The sequence below is a fragment of the Netta rufina genome, assembly GCF_964035555.1.
Source record: "Netta rufina genome assembly, chromosome: 12".
In the NCBI taxonomy this organism is placed as follows: Eukaryota; Metazoa; Chordata; class Aves; order Anseriformes; family Anatidae; genus Netta; species Netta rufina.
This window is the reverse complement of record NC_140135.1, coordinates 12,867,598-12,889,684: the sequence shown is the minus strand read 5'-3', so window position 1 is coordinate 12,889,684 and position 22,087 is coordinate 12,867,598. Positions and strand designations below refer to the sequence as shown.

The following is a 22,087-nucleotide window of genomic DNA, read 5'->3' as shown; positions in this document are numbered from 1 at the left end:
GCTTTTCTTTCAAAGTGGGACAAATGATACCATTTTAGTATGAGTCTTGAATCTGGTTATTTGGAGATTATTTAAACTCTCTGTGTGAGGTTGTAGACATTTGCAGGTCTTGAAGAAGAAAAGCAGTATCAATTAGGAACAGACTGTACACTGGTATGCAAAGTGAGAAGGAATTGAAGAGTAATCACGGAGATGGCAGAAGGATCATGTGAGTGCTGAAATAACTGTGAATGTGTTATCTCAGTACCTCACATGTAGGAGGACTGAGGCTACTCATAAGGAAACATAGTAAGAACATTATGGAAGCTCTGGTGTTTAATTGCTTAAAGCAAGGAAGTCTTTAAAGACTGCAAAGAAAGGTCAAAGCTGACATCTTAGGAGGACTTTGTTTCTCACTGCAAAAGGCAATCCAGACTGACAAAGATCTGCTTTGTATTCAGCTCAAGTATTTATTTCAGGAACGCTGAGATCTTTGGGGATGTCTACTCAAGTCAGACCCTGCAGCTGCTGCTTGGCTTGAGGTGCCCAGAGCTTGTGCCAGGCAGCAGAGGTCTGCAAATCCAGGGGAAGTTCTGGGGAGCATTACACCTCATTACACCCCTGAGCAGTGTCACTGTTGCAGTGTTTTGATGCTCTTGTCATGCGCAGTTGCCCAGGCCACTGACCTGACCTGGGACACAGCCTGCAGGACAGAAGGGGATGTTATGAAGGTACATGAGAGATAAGGGACTCCACTCTTGCTTTCCCGACGCTTCTTTCATAATCAGTTTTGTACCAGCATTTCCAATCTAGATGACCCTGTCTAGCTTTCTCCAGAAGGCAGTGCTCAAGGTAAATGTGGAGCTGTGAGCAATGATGCTGAGCAGTGGTCAGAAGAGGTGTGAGTACAGCATAGCAGGCTGGCCATACCGCTCTTGCACTTCTTCAGAGCATGGCTTGGCTTAGTCATACCCAGAACAAGATTACTGCAAGACTTTTGAATAACCACATCTTGCAATACATGTTGAAAGTTAGGTAGATCAAAGCCTTATCTAGATCTCATTCCTCTAGGGCACTAACAGTACCTCTCAATGTTAGTCGATATCATATCTTTATGAGTTTATGAGTTTTTATCTCATCTAGAGCGGATGTGGGTAACCACGAAGACTTTCAAAGTGGAAGCTATACATGGAAGTGGGGGATTTTCGGTGGTTTTCAGTCTTCTGAAACACAGACGCTGTCTGTAGTACAGTAGTGAGAAAATAGGTTTGTCTAGTGCAGTCTCACTACAACATCTACCTCTTCCTGTTTTCATTTTAGCTGCCTTATTAAACAAGAAAATGCTATCATCTCTGTTTTATAGAAGAAACTGGCACAGCTATGACTTACTACTCATTATGACAAGAAGTTTGGCTTTGGGAGCCTTCTGCCACTAAACTAGTGACTCTGGTTTTTCTTATTACTGGTTCTTAATGAAAAAAGAAAGGGCAGCAGGGTGAGCAGGTAGAAGAACTGTTGAAAGACTATAAAAGACAATTCAAATTATTACACTGCAGCATTCCAGACATCTCTTCTGATTGTGTGGCTACTTGAGGTGATAAATGGTCATAAAAGTAAATCTGCACATATCCATATCATAGGAGCATGCAATCATTTTCCAAGTTTCTGCCTGAATAAGTAGTAATTTGCTCAAGATAGAATTTGCAAATTTAAAAAAAAAAAATAAAAAAATTTTGTTAGCTGCTAGGAAAAAGTTTCAGTTGTGGTTTCTGGCCTGTTTTATTGGACACTTCAATGCATTTAAAGGAGTGAGCAAGTGCCTGAAGAAGCTCAGTGAGTTTGGTGTGCTTCTGAGTAGGAACACCTGCAGACACAGTGAATACTGTGTTAAAGATAAAAAGGTCCCTCATAAGCGAGAACTCCAGCATAACTAAATGGTGACTCGAGTTCTCTGACGATTTGTCAGACCCATTTCTTCAAAATGAAACATCCCCTTTCCTCTTCCTGACGTTGCAGAGATCAGTTCGGCTTTAAATAGCAGGCAGCTGTGTGATGTGGCTAAAAGGGAGGACAGCAGAATGGCAAATCTGAGCTGGCCCTGTGCCAAACCATCAGCTTTGCAAACTCAGAGCAGCTATTTCTAACGTTTAGTTGCTGGGGCTGGCTCCTGGCTGATGCTCCGATTCACTCCTGCCAACTGCAGAGCAGAGCCACTGCACCTCCTGCTCCACGTCTGCAGGCAAAACCATCAAACACACTTGGCCCACCATCAGCCACAGGGTTTGTCAACCTCCACCCTCTCCGGTTGGCAACCCGGCTGAATGCAGCAGTCCACAGTTTTTCTACAAGTTTGTCTAACTTTCCTGCTGTGAACCCAGGGAATGATTTGCTTTTTCAGGACAAGAGCAGAGGCTCATCGCAGGCAGACTCATAGGTAGATACTCAGCTGTAAGATTTAATCCCACGCTCCACAAAAGCATCCACATGCTCCACAAAAGCTGAAGGAAGCAGCCAGCCACAATATTTACAGGTGACAATGGGAACCCTTCCCCCGCCACACATTAATTTTGCACAGTGGCCTCTTTTGCTGGAAAACCAATCTATTTGCAGTGACACAGGGATCCCAGAGTCCATAAAATCCTGCACCAAAGAATTAAATCCTTCACTCTTCAGTACCTTCTCCCTGATCCTGGCTAATTCAGTTCATTTGAATTTTGGCCAGATATCGCCCACGGAATATTACAGGGCTGTTCCTCCTTTGACTAATAATGGTTCAGCTGTCTCTCATTGACATATTGCTGACTGAAGGCTATAGTCTCTTCCATCCTGCTTATAAGAGGAATTTCCCTTAGATCCCCAAATTAGTCATGATGCATGCATGCACGAAAAAAAATCTATTTAAGGACCGGCAGGAGGATCAAAGCATAAAAGCTGATTCTGCTTATCAAGCCCATAGCAAATGCATTAAAATGCGTCTCTCTGAGCCTTTCTTTACCGTTTCTTAATGATGACTCTAGAGTAATTTCTGACAGATAAATATGCAGCACGTAACGAGCGCAGATCACATGGTAACACAGCTAATTAATCTCCCAGAGTGTTCCAGCAGTCAGGCAGCCCCTCATTAACGTAGCAGGGCCCAGGACACGGCGGCCAGCTCATTTAGGGAAGCCTAAATGCTCTCTGCTCGGCTTCCCCATTTTGAGGCAGGCGCGTGAGGCTCGCAGAAGCGCTCCCTAACCCCTGCGGGGGCCACAACCCGCTCCCCTTTGTTCTGCCACGCCAATTCCTCACTCATTTTTGTTTTATTTTGCTTTATTTTGTTTTATTTTGTTTTATTTTGCTTTATTTTATTTTATTTATTTTATTTTTTCTGCATTTCTTTTCCACGCCACTCCGGCGGACGTGCGGTCACGGCCAGCCGTGCCTCCTTGCTGGCTTCCTCCGCAGATGCTCGGCCCGGCCGGGACGCCCCTTTAACCGGAGGGCGCCATCGGTGACCGCCGGTGCCACAGCCACGACCGGCGCCAAACGGCTCCCGGTACCGAAAGGCTTCCCCGAAAGGGTTCCCGGTACCAAAAGCAGCCGGCCTGACCCAGGACACGGCGCAGCCCCCACCCCGTGGCCCATTCGGAGACCCTGGGCCCCCCCCAACCCGGCCCCGCCGCAGCCCCGCGGGCGGCGGCCCCCGGAGCGCCCCCCACACCCCGCGTGCTGCCGCCGCCGCCGCCGCCACTCGCCCCGCCCCCTCGCCCCCTCATTGGCGAGCACCGCCTCGGGGAGCCACGCCCCTCCCCTCCTCGCCGTCGCGGATTGGCGAAGACGGACGAGGAGCGCGACGAGGCCACGCCCCCCCTCCCACCGCCCCCTCCCATCTCCCTCTCCCGCGGCCCCCCCCCCCTCCGCTCCTTTCCTTCTACCCCCTGCGGGCCCGTTGGCGCCTGCGCAGTGGCGTGGCGGCGGCGGGCGGCCCCGCTGTTGTTATTGTGGGGCTGGGCTGCGCCGCGCGAAGATGGCGGCCGGGCAGGGGGGCGGCGGCGGCGGCAACGGCAACGGGAACGGCAACGGCAACGGTCCGGGGGGGCTGGGGATCCCCGCTCACCTCACGCTCTCCTTCTCGGCCGGGCCGCACTGGGGCGCGGCCACCCTGCCGCAGCCGCACACGGTGCGCAGCCTGGACCGGGCCCTGGAGGAGGCGGGCAGCTCGGGCATCCTCTGCCTCAGCGGGAGGAAGCTCCGCGACTTCCCCGGCAGCGGCTACGACCTCAGCGACACCACGCAAGCAGGTGTGGGGCTGGGGGGGGGCGGTGGGGCCGGCTCCTGCCGCGGGGCGGCCCCGTGGTGGCGGCGGCGGGGAGCGGCCTGCGAGGGGTGGGGGCGGCGGTGGGGGGGGGGGGGCTGCGATCCGCGCTGGGAGCCCCGTGCCCGGCCTGCAGGCAGGGCTCTGAGGGGAGATGAGCTCGGAGAGGTTTCCCTGCGAGCCGCTGGAGAAGCAGATCTTGCTTTTTTATTTTATTTTTTTTATTTTATTTTTTTTTCGCAGAGGTTTTGTTGTCAGGTTTTGGCTGGGTTTATGCGCTGCTGGAAAGGCAGCGTTCTGAGTTAACGTGCTAGAGCAAAATGTTAATGAGAGGTCTGGCATCTTTTGTTCAGGAGGAGCGGTGGCTTTCCCGAGCGTTGTCGAGGCGAATCAATGCCTTGCGTGATTTTGTTTGGTTTGTGGGTTTTCTTTCCCCATAGATTACGAATAGCCGGGTTATTGTTTTGGATACGAGACTGCCTATTGTGGCACCTTATCCATCTCTGACAGTGCTGCGCTCCTGCTCTACCAAATACTCGTTCTGTTGGTCTTTGTTGTGGGCTGCAGTTTGTGCAGAGTTAAATAGCGATGTACTTGTTCTCCTGCGATATATTTGGTTGCGTAGGGTGTAGAATTTGTAAAGGACTGATTTACAAAATCCAATTCCTGTATCCTGTACCAAGCCTGCTAATGGCTTGTAGGATATTAGTGTTTTATTCTCTCTCTTTTTTTTTTTTTTTTTTTCCCCTCTGGCACATGTGATGCATCCCTACGTGCAGTGCAGAATAGGGATAGGTAAAAGTGTGTTATGTCATAATGGAAGCACCACATTAAATTAAAAACAATTGTTATTTCATGGAACCTGTTTCCATGTAATAGCATAAAAATTATGCAGCACCGTAGTAGACCGATTCACTGTATAAATATTCAATAGTTAAAGCTTTAAAATCAGATGTTGCATATAGGGAATATTATTAAAAGGAATTTTTATGTAACCTGAAGCAGGTGCATCGAGGATCCATATTTTGTTTGCTTCTTATTAATTCAAATTGTAACTGTGTTTAATTTTTAGCTTTGTTTTGAATTCCATCACATTTGAGTAAAAGCTGTCTGCAGTGCTATTATCTTTATCTTTTCAAATGTAGTAGAGCCCAGTCACCACCATCAGGATTTGACCTTCATCATGAAAGATGTTGTGTGAAAATGTTTAAAGGCAGCCTCTGACAAAAATAGCCATAGTGCATGTTGTTCTGTAAGCACTTATTTAAATACTTGATGTGTGTCTATGCAAAAACCTTCTCATAATGATGATTTATTATAGTACTTATGAATTAATTAAATGGAATATGAATTTTAGAGGCCTTGCAAAAACTTGCTTGTAAACAAAAGATTTGTAGTCCTTATTTTGACCTTATCTGTGGACTTTTTTTTTTTTTTTTTGGTGAGTGAGTAAATGGTATTCTGCTGGTGAATCTATGGCATCCTTTACAGTGTCAGTATGGCATAGAACTTTTGATGTAGGATCAACTACTATCTTGTAGGCATTTGTTTACTGGCATTTTTCACAGTTATTGCTGTTTCGTGCCACAATATACCCATGAATAAGGTTATGGATATATGCTGAAACAAGGGGGGATAGGGACCTTGGGTCAAAAAGATTTGCTGTGTTTCACTTTCAGTTCTAAATTGGTGACTCTCTGAAATTCAGTTCTGTGATACTTGAAGCAAACACTAAAAAAAAATAAAAGTATATATCTCTCACATACAAACCTAGATACAGTTTCTTTTCCATATCACAAGCCTGAATGCAGTAGGTTCTGCAGTGTCACTGTAAATCCAGAATATTCTGCTTTAGCATCAGTAAAATCAACCCTAGAAATAACTTCCTGTTGCTGAAGTAAAAACACTACAGTTTTATATGTATACACACACGCATGCTTCTTAAAGCACAACTGCTGTTATCATCAAAAATACCCTTGGATTGGAGGTGGTTTTTTTCTTTTTTTTTAGGCTTGGCCATATTTTATATCTAACTTATGTAATGGTTTACCAGTACATAATTGGCAAATAATATAATACATTTTTGGCATCGTAATTTATGTGACAAAGCTTACTGCTGAACTAAAAGCATATGAACAGTATCTGTCGGGTTAGCTCTGGCCTTATGTTTGTCATATCTTTTGTTAACTGTGAATTTGCATTGCAGCTCTTTGGCAAAAATACTTTTATTTTCTGGTTTGCTAGAATTTTTCATCTGGCTGTTCAAACAAGTCTTGTGCAGCTGTTAAATGAACTTCTTGGGGGAGAAAAAAATCAGTTGCAAGATATCAAGAGGTGTATGAATATTCCAATCACTTTATTAACGTGCGTAATTTTGCTTCTTGCTGTGTGAACAACATTAAGCCCCTGGCAGTTAAGTAATTGAGTAATCACATCAATGTAATCACTGTCTGCTTAGCTGAAGAGATGTGTTTTCTGTTCTGTTTCTTCTTGTAGTTAGGTTCCTGTGCTATATGGCCATCCTGACTCAAGTCAACCAATGCCTTCGGAAATTTCCTTACTTTTTTTGTGAGCAGTTAACAGTACAAGGTATTGGACTGACAGAAAAAAAAAAAAATTGCTCTGTGTGAATATACTGGTGCCATCAGGCTTACTCGTGGCTTTGTCACAAGAAACTTGAGTCCCTGTTTTTAATTTTAAGGGAACCTCCAAGCAATTATGAGTAGTCGAGTGATTGCCTGTTACATTAACCTGAAATTTCTTCTTTGTTACCACCTGCTGCCTTTTCATGTAGCTGAGGAGTAACACCAGTATATTCCAAGTCTGACTTGAGAATGAGCCCTCCTGTCATGGTTAATAACAATTTCACTACCACGGGCCAAGTTCCCACATAGTGATTCCTCCATGGGTGTGCTGGGGGTATGGTGTAAGGGGAATCATGCTTCTTTATGATGCCATTGCGTATACTAAGGGCATGACTGTTTTTTTTACCTTACAAGGGCCAAAAATATGATGTATATAGTGAATAGTGCAATTACAAGTTTAAAAGCAATAACATTTATAGCTTAACGTTCAATGTGAATTACATGAAAATGTTATTTGTACTACTCCGCTGCTGCCTGAAAGAATAAAGTTATTTTTGTTGGTGGTACCAACCTTGACTCAGGAGACAGCAAGTGATTGAATAGGAACAGCAAATTCAATTTTCAATTGAAGAAACACATATGATGTATATCGTAAGTCTAGATTACATTGTAGAACTCAAACATCTTGAGACATGTAGTTCTTCAGTAATGACTTCTTCATGTTTGAATGGAAACAAACAGGTTATAGGAGACTTTCTGGAGTGGTGTTCATGCTCAGAAGATGCAAAAGCTAAAAGTGACACAGCAGTCGCTTTTTCTTAGATTTCTTAGATTTTTCTTAGATTTTCTTAGATTTTTTGTTGTTGTTTGTGAAAAGTGTCTTCTCATCTGACTTGTGAAGATTTCTTGGAGCTGACTCAAAAGTGTATACTAATTCTCCTGGCAAGGCTGACACTTAATGCTAGAATATGTCTTTAGTAAAAAAAAAAAAAAAAAAAAAAAAGCAAAAAACAAAAACAAGGACTGTCTGAAGGCTAAAATTTCACAGAAAATACAGAGTTAGTCAGTATTTTTTATTTGTTGTAAAGGTTCTCCTTGACAATGTGGAGAGGCTTCCAAATTCCTGGTTTTCTGTGGCTGTCCATGGTCTTGTCCAACGGCTTTTGCCATTCTTCGAATGGACCTGGGATTTTTTTTATTACAGAACTAAGGCCTTTATCGCTTGGGCAGACATGATTATTTCTGATATGTTCCCAAGTGTTTGAAGGGTTCTGTTTGACTGGTGGGCCAATGTATAACTTCTCAACAAAGATGAGTAGTACATGGCTTAAAGGAACTCTGCATCACAGGCCTGTTCATAGCTTGCTAGCCAGCAGATGTAACTTACACAATGAGCAAATCCCTGTCCATCTGTTTGTTAAAACAAGCATCTACTTAAGTTTGTCACTTTATCATTTTGTTTCAGCAGGTGTTGCCAATATGTAGTGGACAAGAACTTATATTAAAGGCTGGAAGGCTACTTTGATTTCAAAGCCAATGTACTGGATCTCAATTCCTCCTCCCCAGCAGAAGTCAGCTGTGATAGAAAACCATTGATCTGTTCCGGATACAGAAAAATGTATTTCACATGGAAGAGCTGTGGTTCAATCTGAGGGGATGCCCTTTTGGTTAAGGCCCTAATGTAATAAGAATATATATATTTTAAAAAGGATATTAGGATATTCTTTAGTAGTGCTGTTTGACAAGCCAGGAATGATGAATCTGTAAAGTACGGTTTCTCGTTGCCTGAACAGCCTTTCCTCTGTGCTTTTTGAGTATCTTTAATTATGCGGTCACGTGCGGTTTCTTCCTGTGTTGCTTTCACTGCACAGGCTGTGTAACTAAAATTAGTGATGTGGATAACCATAGAGCAGATATTTTCTAGCTCTTGAATTGTTGGATGTAGAACCCAAACATTACTTCCTATCTTTTTTTACTGTCTTTTTCACAAAATTAAAAGCTATTCTGCACACTGCCAATCATCCAATGCAAAAAAAAAAAAATAAGCTGCTTATAGCAACCCATCGTTTTGGGAGTGTTTTTCTTTCTTTTAAACAGCTCAAAGAAGAAGCAGAAGCGGAGGAATGTAAAATAGAGAAGCAACGTGACAAGGTTGCTAGCTCCTACCTAACATGGAGCAGCCCTGAGCTAAAATTTTTGGTAGTGTTTTGTCAGGAGAAACATGGTCACGTTACCACAGTCCAGTACCTTGTGCTTTGCTTAATAGTATATCAAGAGACGGTGCATGTGTTAGAAAAAGGATTAAATGATTGAATGTGTACCAGAGCTGTTAAACTGGCCATGGTAATTACTTTTTTCATTTGTGTCTAGCTGCTAATAGTGGACATATTGGTGGCTTCCTCTTGTACTTCTCTGAATGTGCTCAGAAGTCCTAAGTCTCTCACCTATGCATGTTGCAATTTTGTGACTGTGTAAAGGCTAAAACGTACTCTTTCTCCTTTCAGTTTCAAAATCTTCTGCCTATTATTCTCCTTACTGTCAAACTATTGTTGTTTGAATTGTGAAGGGTTCTCTTTCTCTTTTCTAATCTTTGACCTAGTAGGTACTTAAAAATAGGTACTGATCTCAATTTATGTGCAGTCTGTGATCCTTAACTGTTCTATATAGGAAAAACATTTTTCTACTATATAAATTGAACTGTATGTATACCAAAGGTCTATCTACTCCAGTATTCTTCATTGAAATAATATTTTTTAACCTGTTAATTGGTAACTTTATTTGCAGCCCAATGTTTCTCTTGAAAATGATGCAAATGGATTTTGTGACCTCAGTTTTCTATTCCAGGCTGATGAAATCTACTCTGTATAATCTCCTCTTATACTGAAAAATTCTCACACGTGTACCTACATCCTTTGTTGTACCCTATATTTTTTGAGATAAGCCAGGAACTGCATGCAGTCAAGATAAGTGTTTGGAAGGAAAACTCCATTCTCTGCTTTTAGCATTGTTTTGTGCCTTCGGCTTGAGTTATCATTTAAAAAATTGTCAGCTTTACAACTTCAGCATATTCACTTATAAGTTAGAATCATAGAATATCTTGAGTTTGAAGGGACCCACGAGGATCATCGAGTCCAGCTGCTGGCACCACACAGGTCTACCCAGAAATTCAGACCGTATGACTAAGAGCACAGTCCAAATCTTTCTTAAACACTGACAGGCTTGGTGCTGTGACTGTGTCCCTGGGAAGCCTGTTCCAGTGCACAACAACCCTCTCAGTGGAGAACCTCTTCCTGATAACTAGCCTGAACCTCCCCTGCTGCAGCTTGACACCATTACCTCGGGTCCTATTGCTTGTCACTAAAGAGAATAGATCAGCACCTACCCCTCCACTCCCCCTCGTGAGGAAGCTGTAGACCCCGGTGAGGTTTCCTCTTAGCCTCCTCTTTTCCAGGCTGAACAGGCCAAGTGACCTCAGTTGTTCCTCATATGTCTTCCCCTCTAGGCCCTTCACCATTTTAGTAGTCCTCCTCTGGACACTTTCCAACAGTTTCACATCCTCTTTGTACTGTGGTGTCCAGAACTGCACACAGTATTCAAGGTGAGGCCACACCAGCATAGGGCGGGACAATCCTTTCCTTGATCAACTACCAATGCCGTGCTTGATGCACCCCAGGATACAGTTGGCCCTCCTGGCTGCCAGGGCACACTGCTGGCTCGTGTTCAGCTTTCTATCAACCACAACCCCAAGATCCCTCTCTGCAGGGCTGCTGTCCAGCGTCTTGTTGCCTAGTCTGTATGTATAGCCAGGGTTACCTCATCCCATATGCAGGACCTGGCAGTTGCTCTTGTTAAACTTCATGGAGTTGGTGATTGCCCAGCTCTCCAATCTGTCCACATCTCTCTGCAAGGCCTTTCCACCCTCAACAGAGTCAACAATTCCTCTAAGTTTAGTATCGTCAGCAAATTTGCTGAGAACATCTTCCAGTCCTACATCCAAATCATTTATAAAAAACATTGAAGAGGACTGGCCCTAAAGTGGAGCACTGGGGCACCCCACTGGTGACTGGCTACCAGCCTGATGTGGCCCCATTTGCCACAACCCTTTAAGCCCTGCCCGTCAGCCCATTGCTCACCCATTGTATAATGTTTTTGTCTTGCTGTGTGCTGGACACTTTGTCCAGTAGGATCCTATGGGAAACGGTGTCGAAAGCTTTACTGAAATCCAAAAAGATCACATCAACTGGTTTCCTTTGATTGACTAGATGTAATTCAACATATTGAAGCTAGAGAAGGACATGAAAGTGAAATCATAACAAAATCATGCCTAAGACAAATAGAAACAAGACTGGACACAGAGAAGCAGAACTAGCTGTATAAGTAATTCAGCTGAAAAAGCAGTGTGTGTGAAGCTACTGCAATATTAATCACGAAGTGAAAATGAAGTGGCAGGTAATGTAAGTTTATTTAAGTATGAAATTTCCAAATATATGATTTGTAAAGTAGATCCTTCTGAGCAGGTACTTAAAAAACTTTATTTCTTTAAATGATTTTCTGCTCCTATAGAAACAAAGTGATTTGCTATTCCTGCATATTCATTCCATGCTGAGATTAGAAAGGCTTGCATTGGAAAGCTAGAACGGCCTTTAAAGTTTAATTGGTTATGAGGGAGCTTTTCTATATACAGGTTTTAAAGTTAATATTGCAGGTGTTTTGGAATTAAACTTCAATTATGGTGATGTCATATTAAAAATCATTTGGCAGATCGTTTAGATGATATTAAACATATACATATATATAAAATAATCTTCAAGAGCCTATTTTTTTTGAAAATAAAAAAGTCAACCTCAAAGTTAAATACTCAGGCTTGACTTCATAATGACTGGTACCCGTGTGTCGGCTGCTTTAAAAAAAAACACAACAATTGTGCCACTGCTTCCCATTTGTGGGAAGATCGTGCTGCAGAGTGTGACTACTGGTGTTTGTGACTTCATACAAAATGCTCGCTGGGATTGAGCCACTTCTGATTTTTTTGTCTAATCTTTATCATTTTAGTATGTCAGTTAAAATATGTAGCAACTACAAAGATTAGATGAAGACAGGCTATGCTTCTATTTGACTTCAGAGTATACACACCTGGAAAAAATCAATTTAAATGATATTACATACACTTTTAACAGTAGATTCTAAATGTATTTAAATTTGCTTGTGGCAGGGAAAGTATGCTGATAAGTTTAATTTCCCAAGAGATAAAGTATCTAGCAGGTATGTCAGAGTTTCTTTATTGTGCATAAGAGTTGATAGATGTTCAGTTTAAGTATAGTCCTTTACAATAGCTCTTAATTTATGAGAGCAAATGTTTCATTTGGATACGAAATGCATAAAGTTATGTGCAAAAATGATTTTCCTGTAATTCTTGAGCATTTTTTGCCAGTAAATTATTTTAAAAAAATAAAATTGTTTTGCAGCTGAAGTAGTTGTTTATATGCAGTCATTCTAAATTCTGGCATATTTAATTGTTCTGCCATTAATTTTGCAACCTGAGTTGAGAGTTCTGATCTTAGTTATGTAAATATCCAGGGTTCTGTTTTTTTGACTTTTCAAGTGGAAATTATAAAACGTTTCTATGTGTAACAACTGTAGTTGTGCCGTAGTGTTAAGAACTCTCAACTTGCGAGTGTGCTGTATAGTGTTTGAGGAGAATGCTAGAGAGCCTGCCTTTTGGTCTAAGTTTGGCAAGATTAAGAGCTCATTTCTTTTAAGGTTCCTGAAAATAAGGAGGAATCAGTACTTTCAGAAACCTTGTTTTGTACATTGTTTACATTTAATTGGAAAGTGCTAGGTAGCTTATGCAAAGGACTTCTCATCAGAATCCCTGAGAAAAATACTCTTTAGTAGTCTCTCTTCTCTTTCTCCCACCAGATCTAGCTTTCAGTTTCTGACTATTTTTTCTTTTGTTTTCCATCATGCCTGTACTAGCTAATGGCATAGGAGCACAGTGCTTAAAACACAGTTAGAGGAGTGTTCACTTTAATTTTGTCAAACAGGACACATGATACTAATTTTTTAAGGCAGACTTAACACCCGCCCCCACCGTTTAGCGCCGTTTTTGAAAGCTCCAAGTAAAGACTGTTTTTAAATTAATGCTGCCATCAAAATTCTTGATTGGTACAATTATTAGGTTCCTCTATAGGAGGCAGATCTGTATTTAGGCATGTTTTTTTAGATGCATCTTTGTTTCGTTATGATAGTAAAGAGGAAAACTGACATTTTAAATACCCAAACGGTGCTGATTGTTACAGTTGTATAATACAAACAATCAACAATTTTAAATCCGATATTTAAATATCTTTAAAGAGCTTTTCATGGTCATCAAGAAGAGTCACGTGCTTAGAACAAGTCCAGTTAGGTCAGGTTGCTCAGGGTCTTGTCCAGTTGAGTTTTGAGCATCTCTGGCGATATTTCTGTCTTTGTGAAATGTGTTTTCTGGATTATCCTGGAAGCCTATGTTTATTTCAGTCCAGCTGAAGAAAACATTCTTACTTGGTTAAATTGGTTTGTTCCTGCTAAGTGCCATTTCTTTGGTTAGTAGTAAAAATCAGATCTTTTATTTTCTTAGTTTCTCACCAAACTTGACAAGGAGTCTTGAGGTTCTACTAGAGAGTGAAACATATATTTTTCTTCCTTTTTTTTTTTTGTGTGTGTATGTGACTTTTTTTATTTGTGACTTCACTAATGGGCTAAAAAGACTTTGGTTTAAGGTCAGTAAATTCAAATTTTACCTTTGAATATCTGCTGACTCATTAATCCATTTTTCCCTAATCCTGGAGGATTAAAGCAAGATAGAAAATGAGTATTCTTAGTGATAACGTTGAAGACAAATGATTACATGTATACTTAGATGTAGTTATTTAGTACTGGAATGTCACAACAAAAACTGACAGCTCTGGTTTGCTAGTAAACAACCAGTATATGTACTATTTCCATGAGTTTTGTTATCTTTTCACTTCTCAAAACAGGATCACTAAAATGAGCAAGTAAAAATATGTATTACAAGTGTGTTGGTGTTCTAGACTGTTTTCTTCTAATGCTTGTAAGCTCTTAGGGCTTTGAGGTCTTGTCAGCTTGGTGCTGGCAGAGTATTAAAATGAAGGATGATATTTTCAGATGCAGATAATTTGAGTTTAATGTTAGCTCATCAGTGGTTCTTTTTAATAACATTTCTGAGCATCTGCATTTAATTATTCCCAGCAAAGAAGATGGCAAGACTAAAGATAATGTGGAAATATGGCTTTTGTGGTATTACAAACGTACCTGAACAGGAGAGGCACAGACTTGGAATGTTTTCACATCTCTCATATCTCAAAAGAGACATGTGAAAACAGGGATATGGACTAAGGTTATTGAATAAACTGTGTCATAAGTCCTATTCAGCACAAATACACAGTTGTGATGGGAATGACAGGATGACAGATTATTGGTGATTTAAACTCAACCAAATCTCATGGTGATAAGCTAATTTACAGCATTGGAGTAGTGTATATACTAAGAGGTCTTGAACTTGGAATTGGGGGGGAGGGGGAGCTCTACATGTTTTGAAACAATTACACAAATTGTAATTCTGTCATAGGTTAGAAGCTGAGTGGTGGTATTGAGGATTCAGGAACTAGAGTTTCAGTAGCACAAACAGAACTGTTGAGTACAGGGAGATTTCTCCCTAGCCAGTGGACTAGGGTACGCCTATTTTGAGTTGGTTTAGAAGCCTTAAATATCTACTAGTCTTGATTTGCATGCTATTATTTCATTACAAACACTCATTTAAAATTTGTTTTCTGTCAGCATGTTTTTTCTTTCTAACTTTTTTTCTGAGGTGGTAGTGAAATCATGTAACATGCATTGTTATTGATGTAAATGCTAGCATGACAGTATTTAGATTGAAAGATGACAGCTTTGTGGAAAAAATTTTGATCTCTGGGAATCACCATACGCAGGTGTTTCTGCAGTGTTTTTTTTCCCTTCCAGAATCATATTGCATCTGACAGATCACTAATAAATTGTACCCATGTTCCATGTGTTGTTGATCTCCAAGCCATGTTTAGATCAACTAAAAGTATATCTCTAGAATCAGGGCTTGCATGTATGATTTTAATTTTATACATTGACTTCTGACTTTTACATTGACTAATTACTTAAAGTTTCTGTTGTGTGTTGTGCTTTGTAGTTTGTGGGTGAGGTATGTTTTTTTTTTTTTTTTTCTTAGACCATACTAAAGCATTACCAAAAAAAATAGGAAATATTTTACATATTGCTGGTTAGTAGAACAGATCTCTTGTCACATTTTTTTCTTTTACCTTCGTGTTTACCTTTGTGATTTCACTTCTAAATACGATTTTGGATCTCTGAGAAGGGGAAAAAGACACAGCAAACAAAACAACATGAATCATCATTTTAAATGAAAATACTGAGGTGAAGTTGTTCAAGTGTAAATTTCTCAGCTAATCTTTGCACAAGATGCATGCTGAATTTGAAATACAAAGTTTGAACATAAATATGATTGCACTGGATCAAATAAAAGTCCCATCTGTTCTAGCAGCATGCCTCTGGTGGTAACTGATATTGAATGCTTAGAGAGAAGTGCAAGAACAAGGCAAACATGATGTTAATTCTGTTTGGTGGCCCTACTGCAGTTTAAATGTAATCTAAAAGTAGCATTTTTTTTCCTTCTGATCATGATTTAAACTTGTGAGATACATTCTTACATCTAATGGCTTCCTCTCCAAACTAGCTTTTTTCTCAAACTCTTCTGTTCTGAACTTCTAATATACTGATTTTAAATGGTCTTTGTACAGTCAGTAAAGACTTAGCTGCTGCTTTGTTTCTTTTTAAACAGAGTTAACTTCTTCATGTTTTTGTAGTTCCCCTTTCAAATGTAACCTTTGTAATGTTGTACTTCTCACTTCTGTTTCTGTAGAGATAGCGAATCAAAATACCCTGTGATTCATAAGCGATCATTGATAGCGTCTTTATTTTGGTTTTCACATAACACCCCTCAATTGAATGTTTTCCCATCTAAATCAGTTAAGCAAAGAATTCCTTTTTCTCACTTCTAGAGGGGTTGTCACCTTAAATTGTGTGCAATTCTATACTTAGCAGCTTTCCTTGCTTCTTCAGTCTATTAACCCATGTAAAACCATTCTTGTTTAAAGTGCCAGCAAGCTGCTTCAGTTTTAATTTAGGCAATCTACCCTTTCATCCACTAGCCTGCGCTAGTGTGTGGAGTTGCTCTGCCACAGGTGCACATCTTTGCATTTGCCTTTACTAAACCAGATGAGGTGTGTGCCAGCTGAGGTCACTCTGGTTGGCCTCCCAACCATCCAGTATGTGAGTTGCCCCTTCTATCCCTCTGTCTTGGGGGTGTTCATGTGCTTAGAGCAGATTCCATCTTGCTTTCCAAACAATCTAAACAGTACCAAATCGAATGTTGACCCCTGAGAAATGCCACTGGTAGTTAGTTGGTTTGCTGGTTTCAAGCTGTTAAGCTCTATTCTTTGAACCTGACAGTGACTTTTAGCCACTCTTCCAGGCACTTTCAAATCCACTTCTTTGGTTTAGTAGAACAAAAGAAACTGTTCTGCTGATGATATGATGGAAGCTAAGCAAAAACAGTTACTTTTTGCAAGTTCTTAAAAACTAAGAACTAAAGCCTGAAATAGCAAGAGATCTGCATTGCTGCTTTGTTAAAAGACTCTGTTCAGCATTTTTGAGAAACCACATCCTTTGGAACTATCCTAACTTGGGAACTAGACCTACATTCAGAAAAAGTAGATGTTCTTTCTAAAGTAAATCTCTTGCTTTCAAGAAGATAGTTACATGAACTTTAATGACACAGGTTTGATGGTTAATTGATAATTTCCAGGATTCAAGGTCATATTCCACTTGAAATTTTTTAGGCTAATGGAAGAGGGACAAACAGTATTTTGTTTCCTTTTAGGTGTTCTTAATTATTGGTAATATATCTTTAATTTCCTGTCATTTTTCTGTTTTCTGTTTAAGTGCATATCAAATAACACTATTTTAGTATTTTAAGTCTTTTTGGTAAATTAATTATACACTGTAGCATCCGGTAAAACTGAATTACTTTACGCTTACTTTACACCTTAATTTTTAGGACCATGACAACAATAACAGTGGGTATTTTAATCTTATTGCACGAAATTTTTGACTTAAAGGATTTTTTTTTCCTTTTGATTCTAGATCTTTCGAAGAATAGATTTACTGAAATTCCTCCTGATGTCTGGCTGTTTGCACCACTGGAAACTTTAAATTTGTATCATAACTGCATCAAATCCATTCCAGAATCTATAAAAAATCTACAAATGCTTACCTACCTTAACATTAGGTGAGTAATGCTTTTCATTTTTCATCTTTATATAATTCGCCTCATTGGAAAGGTGGCATCCTCCTTCTTTATGATATAAAGTGCCCTTTTGTCCAAATTTGTGCTCTGGTAGTTACAAATTGTTCTGTTTGCCATATGCTTGGTATTTTAGAGCCAGCAGTTCTTGTTGCTTCCTTTATGGAAAGGAACCTACTACATTACAAAATTTCAGTCAATATACTTCAGTAGCTGACATTAAGGAGAGTTTAGGAAGTTTTCTTTGTTTTTAATGTTATGCTGACAGACTTTTTTTTACTGTTTTTAACAGTAAATGTTAGTAAAGTCAGTCTGTCAGCATAACATCGTACTGTTTTTAACAGTTAAACAGACACAGGTCCGTCATTAGTAACTTGAGCCACAGTAGTTGTGACAAGGTGCAAGATGAGCAGTACCTCTCCATCAAAATAGGGGTGTCAGTGCACAGAGCTTTGAGATTGTGAGTTAGAACTTCCTGTAATACTTGTTTTTGTTTATGGTTGCATTTGCCAGTGGTAGTTATTATTTCTTCTAACATATTTCTCTGTACGTTTTAGCATTAGAAAGTTCAGTTATAGTACATTCTCGTTTATTCAAATGAAATGAGGACCTAAACTCTACGTGTGTGATGGAGGCTGTGTCTGGTAAGAAATTTATGATGGAGTTTATAGCTTAAATTTAGGTGAAATTGTGGGAAAAAGGTAGAGAATATCTCCTGGAATAGGACAAAAGTTGTACGATGTGCATCTGAGACTTACCATCAGGCTTAAAGAGAGTATTATAATTTAGCCTTGCTTGTTCATTTTTCTTTTTTTCAAGTCGAAATCTTTTATCAACGTTGCCAAAATACCTGTTTGATCTTCCACTTAAAGTTCTGGTTGTCAGTAATAATAAGCTGGTCTCCATTCCAGAAGAAATAGGGAAGTTGAGAGATCTAATGGAGCTGGTAAGTATAACTATGAACTATTATATTAAGTAAACTTGAACTATAAGGAGTTTATTTACAGTGTGAGAAATATACTAATAACTAATTTTTAAATACAGGAATTCAAAATTAATTCAGTCTTTCATTCAGTGATATGCAATTACAGAAAAAATATATGGGAATAAACACAAATCAGCATGTTAGGTTAACTTTAATCTTAAGTTGTTCATAAATAAAATTGCTTTTCAGATTACTTCATTTTAATCCCTGATAATTTTTTTTTCTTTACAGTAATCATGGTTTTATTTATTTTTCTTGTATCTTTTGGAATATTTTAGCTGGAGAGTTCAACTCTATTTACTCCATACTCTTAGTAAAAGTTACACCATTCCATGTTGTCCTGTTCTGTACTTCTAGTGTCTTATACTCTTCTCTTTGAGAAATTCTGTATGCTTGCTTCAGTGTTATGGGACTTCAAGGTGGGATGCACTGCTGTTGTTTACAGAAAGCAAATATTTTTCAGAATTATGGATATGGTGTTTTTGGCTTGTTTTTTCATAATTGTCACACCAAGAACAGCATGCTTGTTGACAGATTCTGGACATGCCAGAGAATTTCATTCTATTACCTGTATCATACCTCTTTAGAACACAGAACAAGAGGTTTATATAAATTTTTAAAAAATTGACAACCAAGCCACATGCTAGAAAGATGGTTTTAAGAAAGGCATTCCACCTCTTTATTGAGTCAGAAATAGAAAATGTTAGATACTGGTTTTTATTTATATCGATGTGATTGTTGATTCCGTATGGACCAAAACTCAACTACTGGCAGAAGTAGCTGTAGTCTGTGCTCATTTAATGTAGCATTGTCACCCTCTAGTGCTTGAGTCCAAAAAAGTTGGTGAGCTTGCTATTACACTTAGCAAATTTTTAGTTGCATTGGTTCAAGGGTTTTAAGGAAGGAGAATTTTTATGAAAGAAGCAAAATGTAAATCATTTACCTGCAGTAACACAAGAAGTTTGTAGCTGACATGGGAAATACACCCAGATCTTCTTTTTCCTGGGGTACAGTTTAAATCTCAAAACCAGTCTTCTGTTATTTGTTGCTTTAACCTTTTGAAATGAGTTCATGAAACGTGAATCGCTAATGAAGAAACAGTGAGATCTGCTGTGGTGGTATTTCCCTTTGTGGAGAAAGCAAAGGATTTTTTATTTTTTAAAAATAGTTTGTTTTATAGCAGCTCTGATAGCAGTTTTCCTTGGTTTAACTTCATTTAAAATGTTCAGTTAATTTTTTCATTATATTTTACCTAGGATGTCAGCTGTAATGAACTTCAGGTTCTTCCTCAGCAAATAGGAAAACTGCAGTCACTCAGAGAATTAAACATAAGAAGAAATAATCTCCATATGTTGCCAGATGGTAAGCTGTTCATCATAATTTTTTTTTGATGTAGATAAATTAGGTAAAGTGTTAATTAGATACCTTATTTTTTTTTTTTCCCAATACAGAGTTAGGAGACCTTCCCTTGGTAAAGCTGGATTTTTCTTGTAATAAAATCACAGAAATTCCAATTTGTTACAGAAAGTTACGTCACTTACAAGTAATAGTTTTGGATAACAATCCAATGCAGATACCACCAGCACAGGTTAGTATGAAAACATTCTGCTTCAGTAATTTGCATTAGGATCTTAAGAAAGAGGAAGCTGTTCTAAGTTAATACCAACCAGGTTTTCATTTTCTAGCTGTATTTCTGCTAGTGGGAAATTGTAGGCACAAGCTAATCAGTGTATGAAGTATTTTTTGGGGTGCATTTTCAAGAGACATGCTATGTAATTAAATATTTTTTGTTTCCAGATATGCTTAAAGGGTAAAGTACATATATTTAAATTCCTCAGCATTCAGGCATGCCTCAGAATAGATAAAAAACCAGATTCCTTGGATCTTCCGTCGCTGGGTAAACGAATCCCTTCCCAGCCACTCACAGACAGGTGAGTAACGGATTTTTGTTGTTGTTGTTCAATGGTATTTTAAAATTATTTTTCTTACCATTTATTATGAAGCGATCCTTGGGTTGTAAGAAAGAATGTCTTTATTACAGTTTAATAGATGTAACTTCAATGGTTTGCTTATTCTTTAGAAGTTACAGTATTTGCTTTTTAAGGTCATTTTACTGGAGTCTAAATTGGCTCATCCAAGTAGCTGTGAAAAATTTTGATTTTACTCAGTTAAGATTTGGAAATCAGGGCAAGGGTATGTTTTAAATTTATTTATTGGAATACTTTTTATTTATTTATTTATTTTTATTTCCCAAACAGATATGTCAAAACAATTAACTTATGTTCTCATAAATATTCTGAATATAGTCTGTTGGATGGAAAGTCTGCCTCCTGAATATGTATTTAGGGAAGCTGTAACTTAAATATCAGTGAAATCCTGAGGATTTTTTGATTGGATTGCTCTTGAGGTCAAAAAGTACAGTATACTTGTTTGGACATATGTACTGTATACCTCTTGAGTAATTTATAAATGGGAGAGCTCTTGTATTTTCTGTGTTCGGTTGACTTGCCATTAATGACTGTATGAAACAATATTCTTTTTGTCTATTTGCCTAAAATGTTGCGTGCTACTTGTGGCACTCATTGGGCTCAAGGCCAAAGGAGAGATTAAAATTATTAGTAAAGCTTACACAGAACACGTTGAACTATCAGATTCAGTCCATGGTCTCAGGCAACCGTGCCACTACGGAATCAGTCCACAGTGTCCATGGAATGCTTCTAAATGCCTGTAGAAACCGTGGTCCGCAACTGCTACCTGAAAGCCTGTGCTGCTTAAGACCTACTACTAAAATGTATTGCAAAATGAAAAAGATCAAGAGTATTATTACTGTTCATCACCTTTGTAGCAGTGAGAATTGTTTAATTAAACTTTACAGATGATCTTGATTAAAAGCCAGGCTTCAGTGTGCAGTTAGAAAAACACACCCTGCTCGTGATGATGGCTTTCTGTCTTTAGAGGGCATACATTTGGACAGAATGTTACGTAGCTGTTAGTGCAGGTTAAAACCTGTATGACTGTCTAATAGGGAATATATTTGCTACTAATATAATCCATGCCTGCCATTAGGATTAAAAGAATTGCTTTTAACAGCAATAGCTAAATTCTCCAAAAAATACTTCTGAATTAAATAAAACAATTCTAAAATTGCATAGATGTGGAAAGTATGATATTTGTTCTTTCCTCCTTTAACTTTTTTTGAGACTCTTTCTTTCTTAAACTCTTGCAGGTTAAAAATTTGTTCTTTACACATTTGGTGTTGTGCAAAAATTCTGTATTGGCAACTGTAGATGGATATATAGAATCTATATATTTTAATGGATGTTTATTTTCCTATAGCAAAGTTAAGCTGGTTTCTTTCATTCCTTTTTTTTTTTTTATTTTTTAATTTTTATTTTATTAAGCAGCATAGAGGACTTTTATCCCAATAAAAATCACGGACCAGACTCTGGCATTGGAAGTGATAATGGGGACAAAAGATTGTCCACAACAGAAGTAAGTATTTTTTTACTGCTGATTTTGTCTAGCTTGTTTTATAGATTTTTTTTCCTTTTCTATTTCATCTAATTTAAGAAATGTTTAACTAAGTTGCAGTTAACATCCTTTGAAATTCGTACAGATGAGTTTAAACCATTGCTACTAATATAATCCATGCCTGCCATTAGAATTAAAAGAATTGCTTTTAACAGCAATAGCTAAATTCTCCAAAAAAAAGGCTGACAATATCAGACATATAATTTATGTATTGTTTTGACTTTTCTGCTTAAATTTCATTCCTGTCCAAATCTTACACATTTCCAAAACTGAATTCTTATCTAAATAATTTTTTGAAT

General features: G+C 39.0%; 1 protein-coding gene across 2 annotated transcripts in view; it reads left to right on the top strand.

The window, feature by feature from the left end:
* Window positions 1-3,988: 3,988 nt before the first annotated feature.
* Window positions 3,989-22,087, top strand: part of LRCH2 (leucine rich repeats and calponin homology domain containing 2) — a gene marked incomplete at its 5' end in the record, with an annotated part of 42,742 nt that continues 24,643 nt past the window's right edge. For both annotated transcript variants that reach the window (XM_084294062.1, XM_084294061.1), the window contains 7 exons: window positions 3,989-4,262; window positions 17,113-17,257; window positions 18,092-18,218; window positions 19,514-19,619; window positions 19,709-19,845; window positions 20,055-20,188; window positions 21,662-21,749. In XM_084294062.1, the coding sequence (XP_084150188.1) occupies window positions 3,989-4,262; window positions 17,113-17,257; window positions 18,092-18,218; window positions 19,514-19,619; window positions 19,709-19,845; window positions 20,055-20,188; window positions 21,662-21,749 (1,011 nt within the window). The remainder of the gene's footprint in view (window positions 4,263-17,112; window positions 17,258-18,091; window positions 18,219-19,513; window positions 19,620-19,708; window positions 19,846-20,054; window positions 20,189-21,661; window positions 21,750-22,087) is intronic.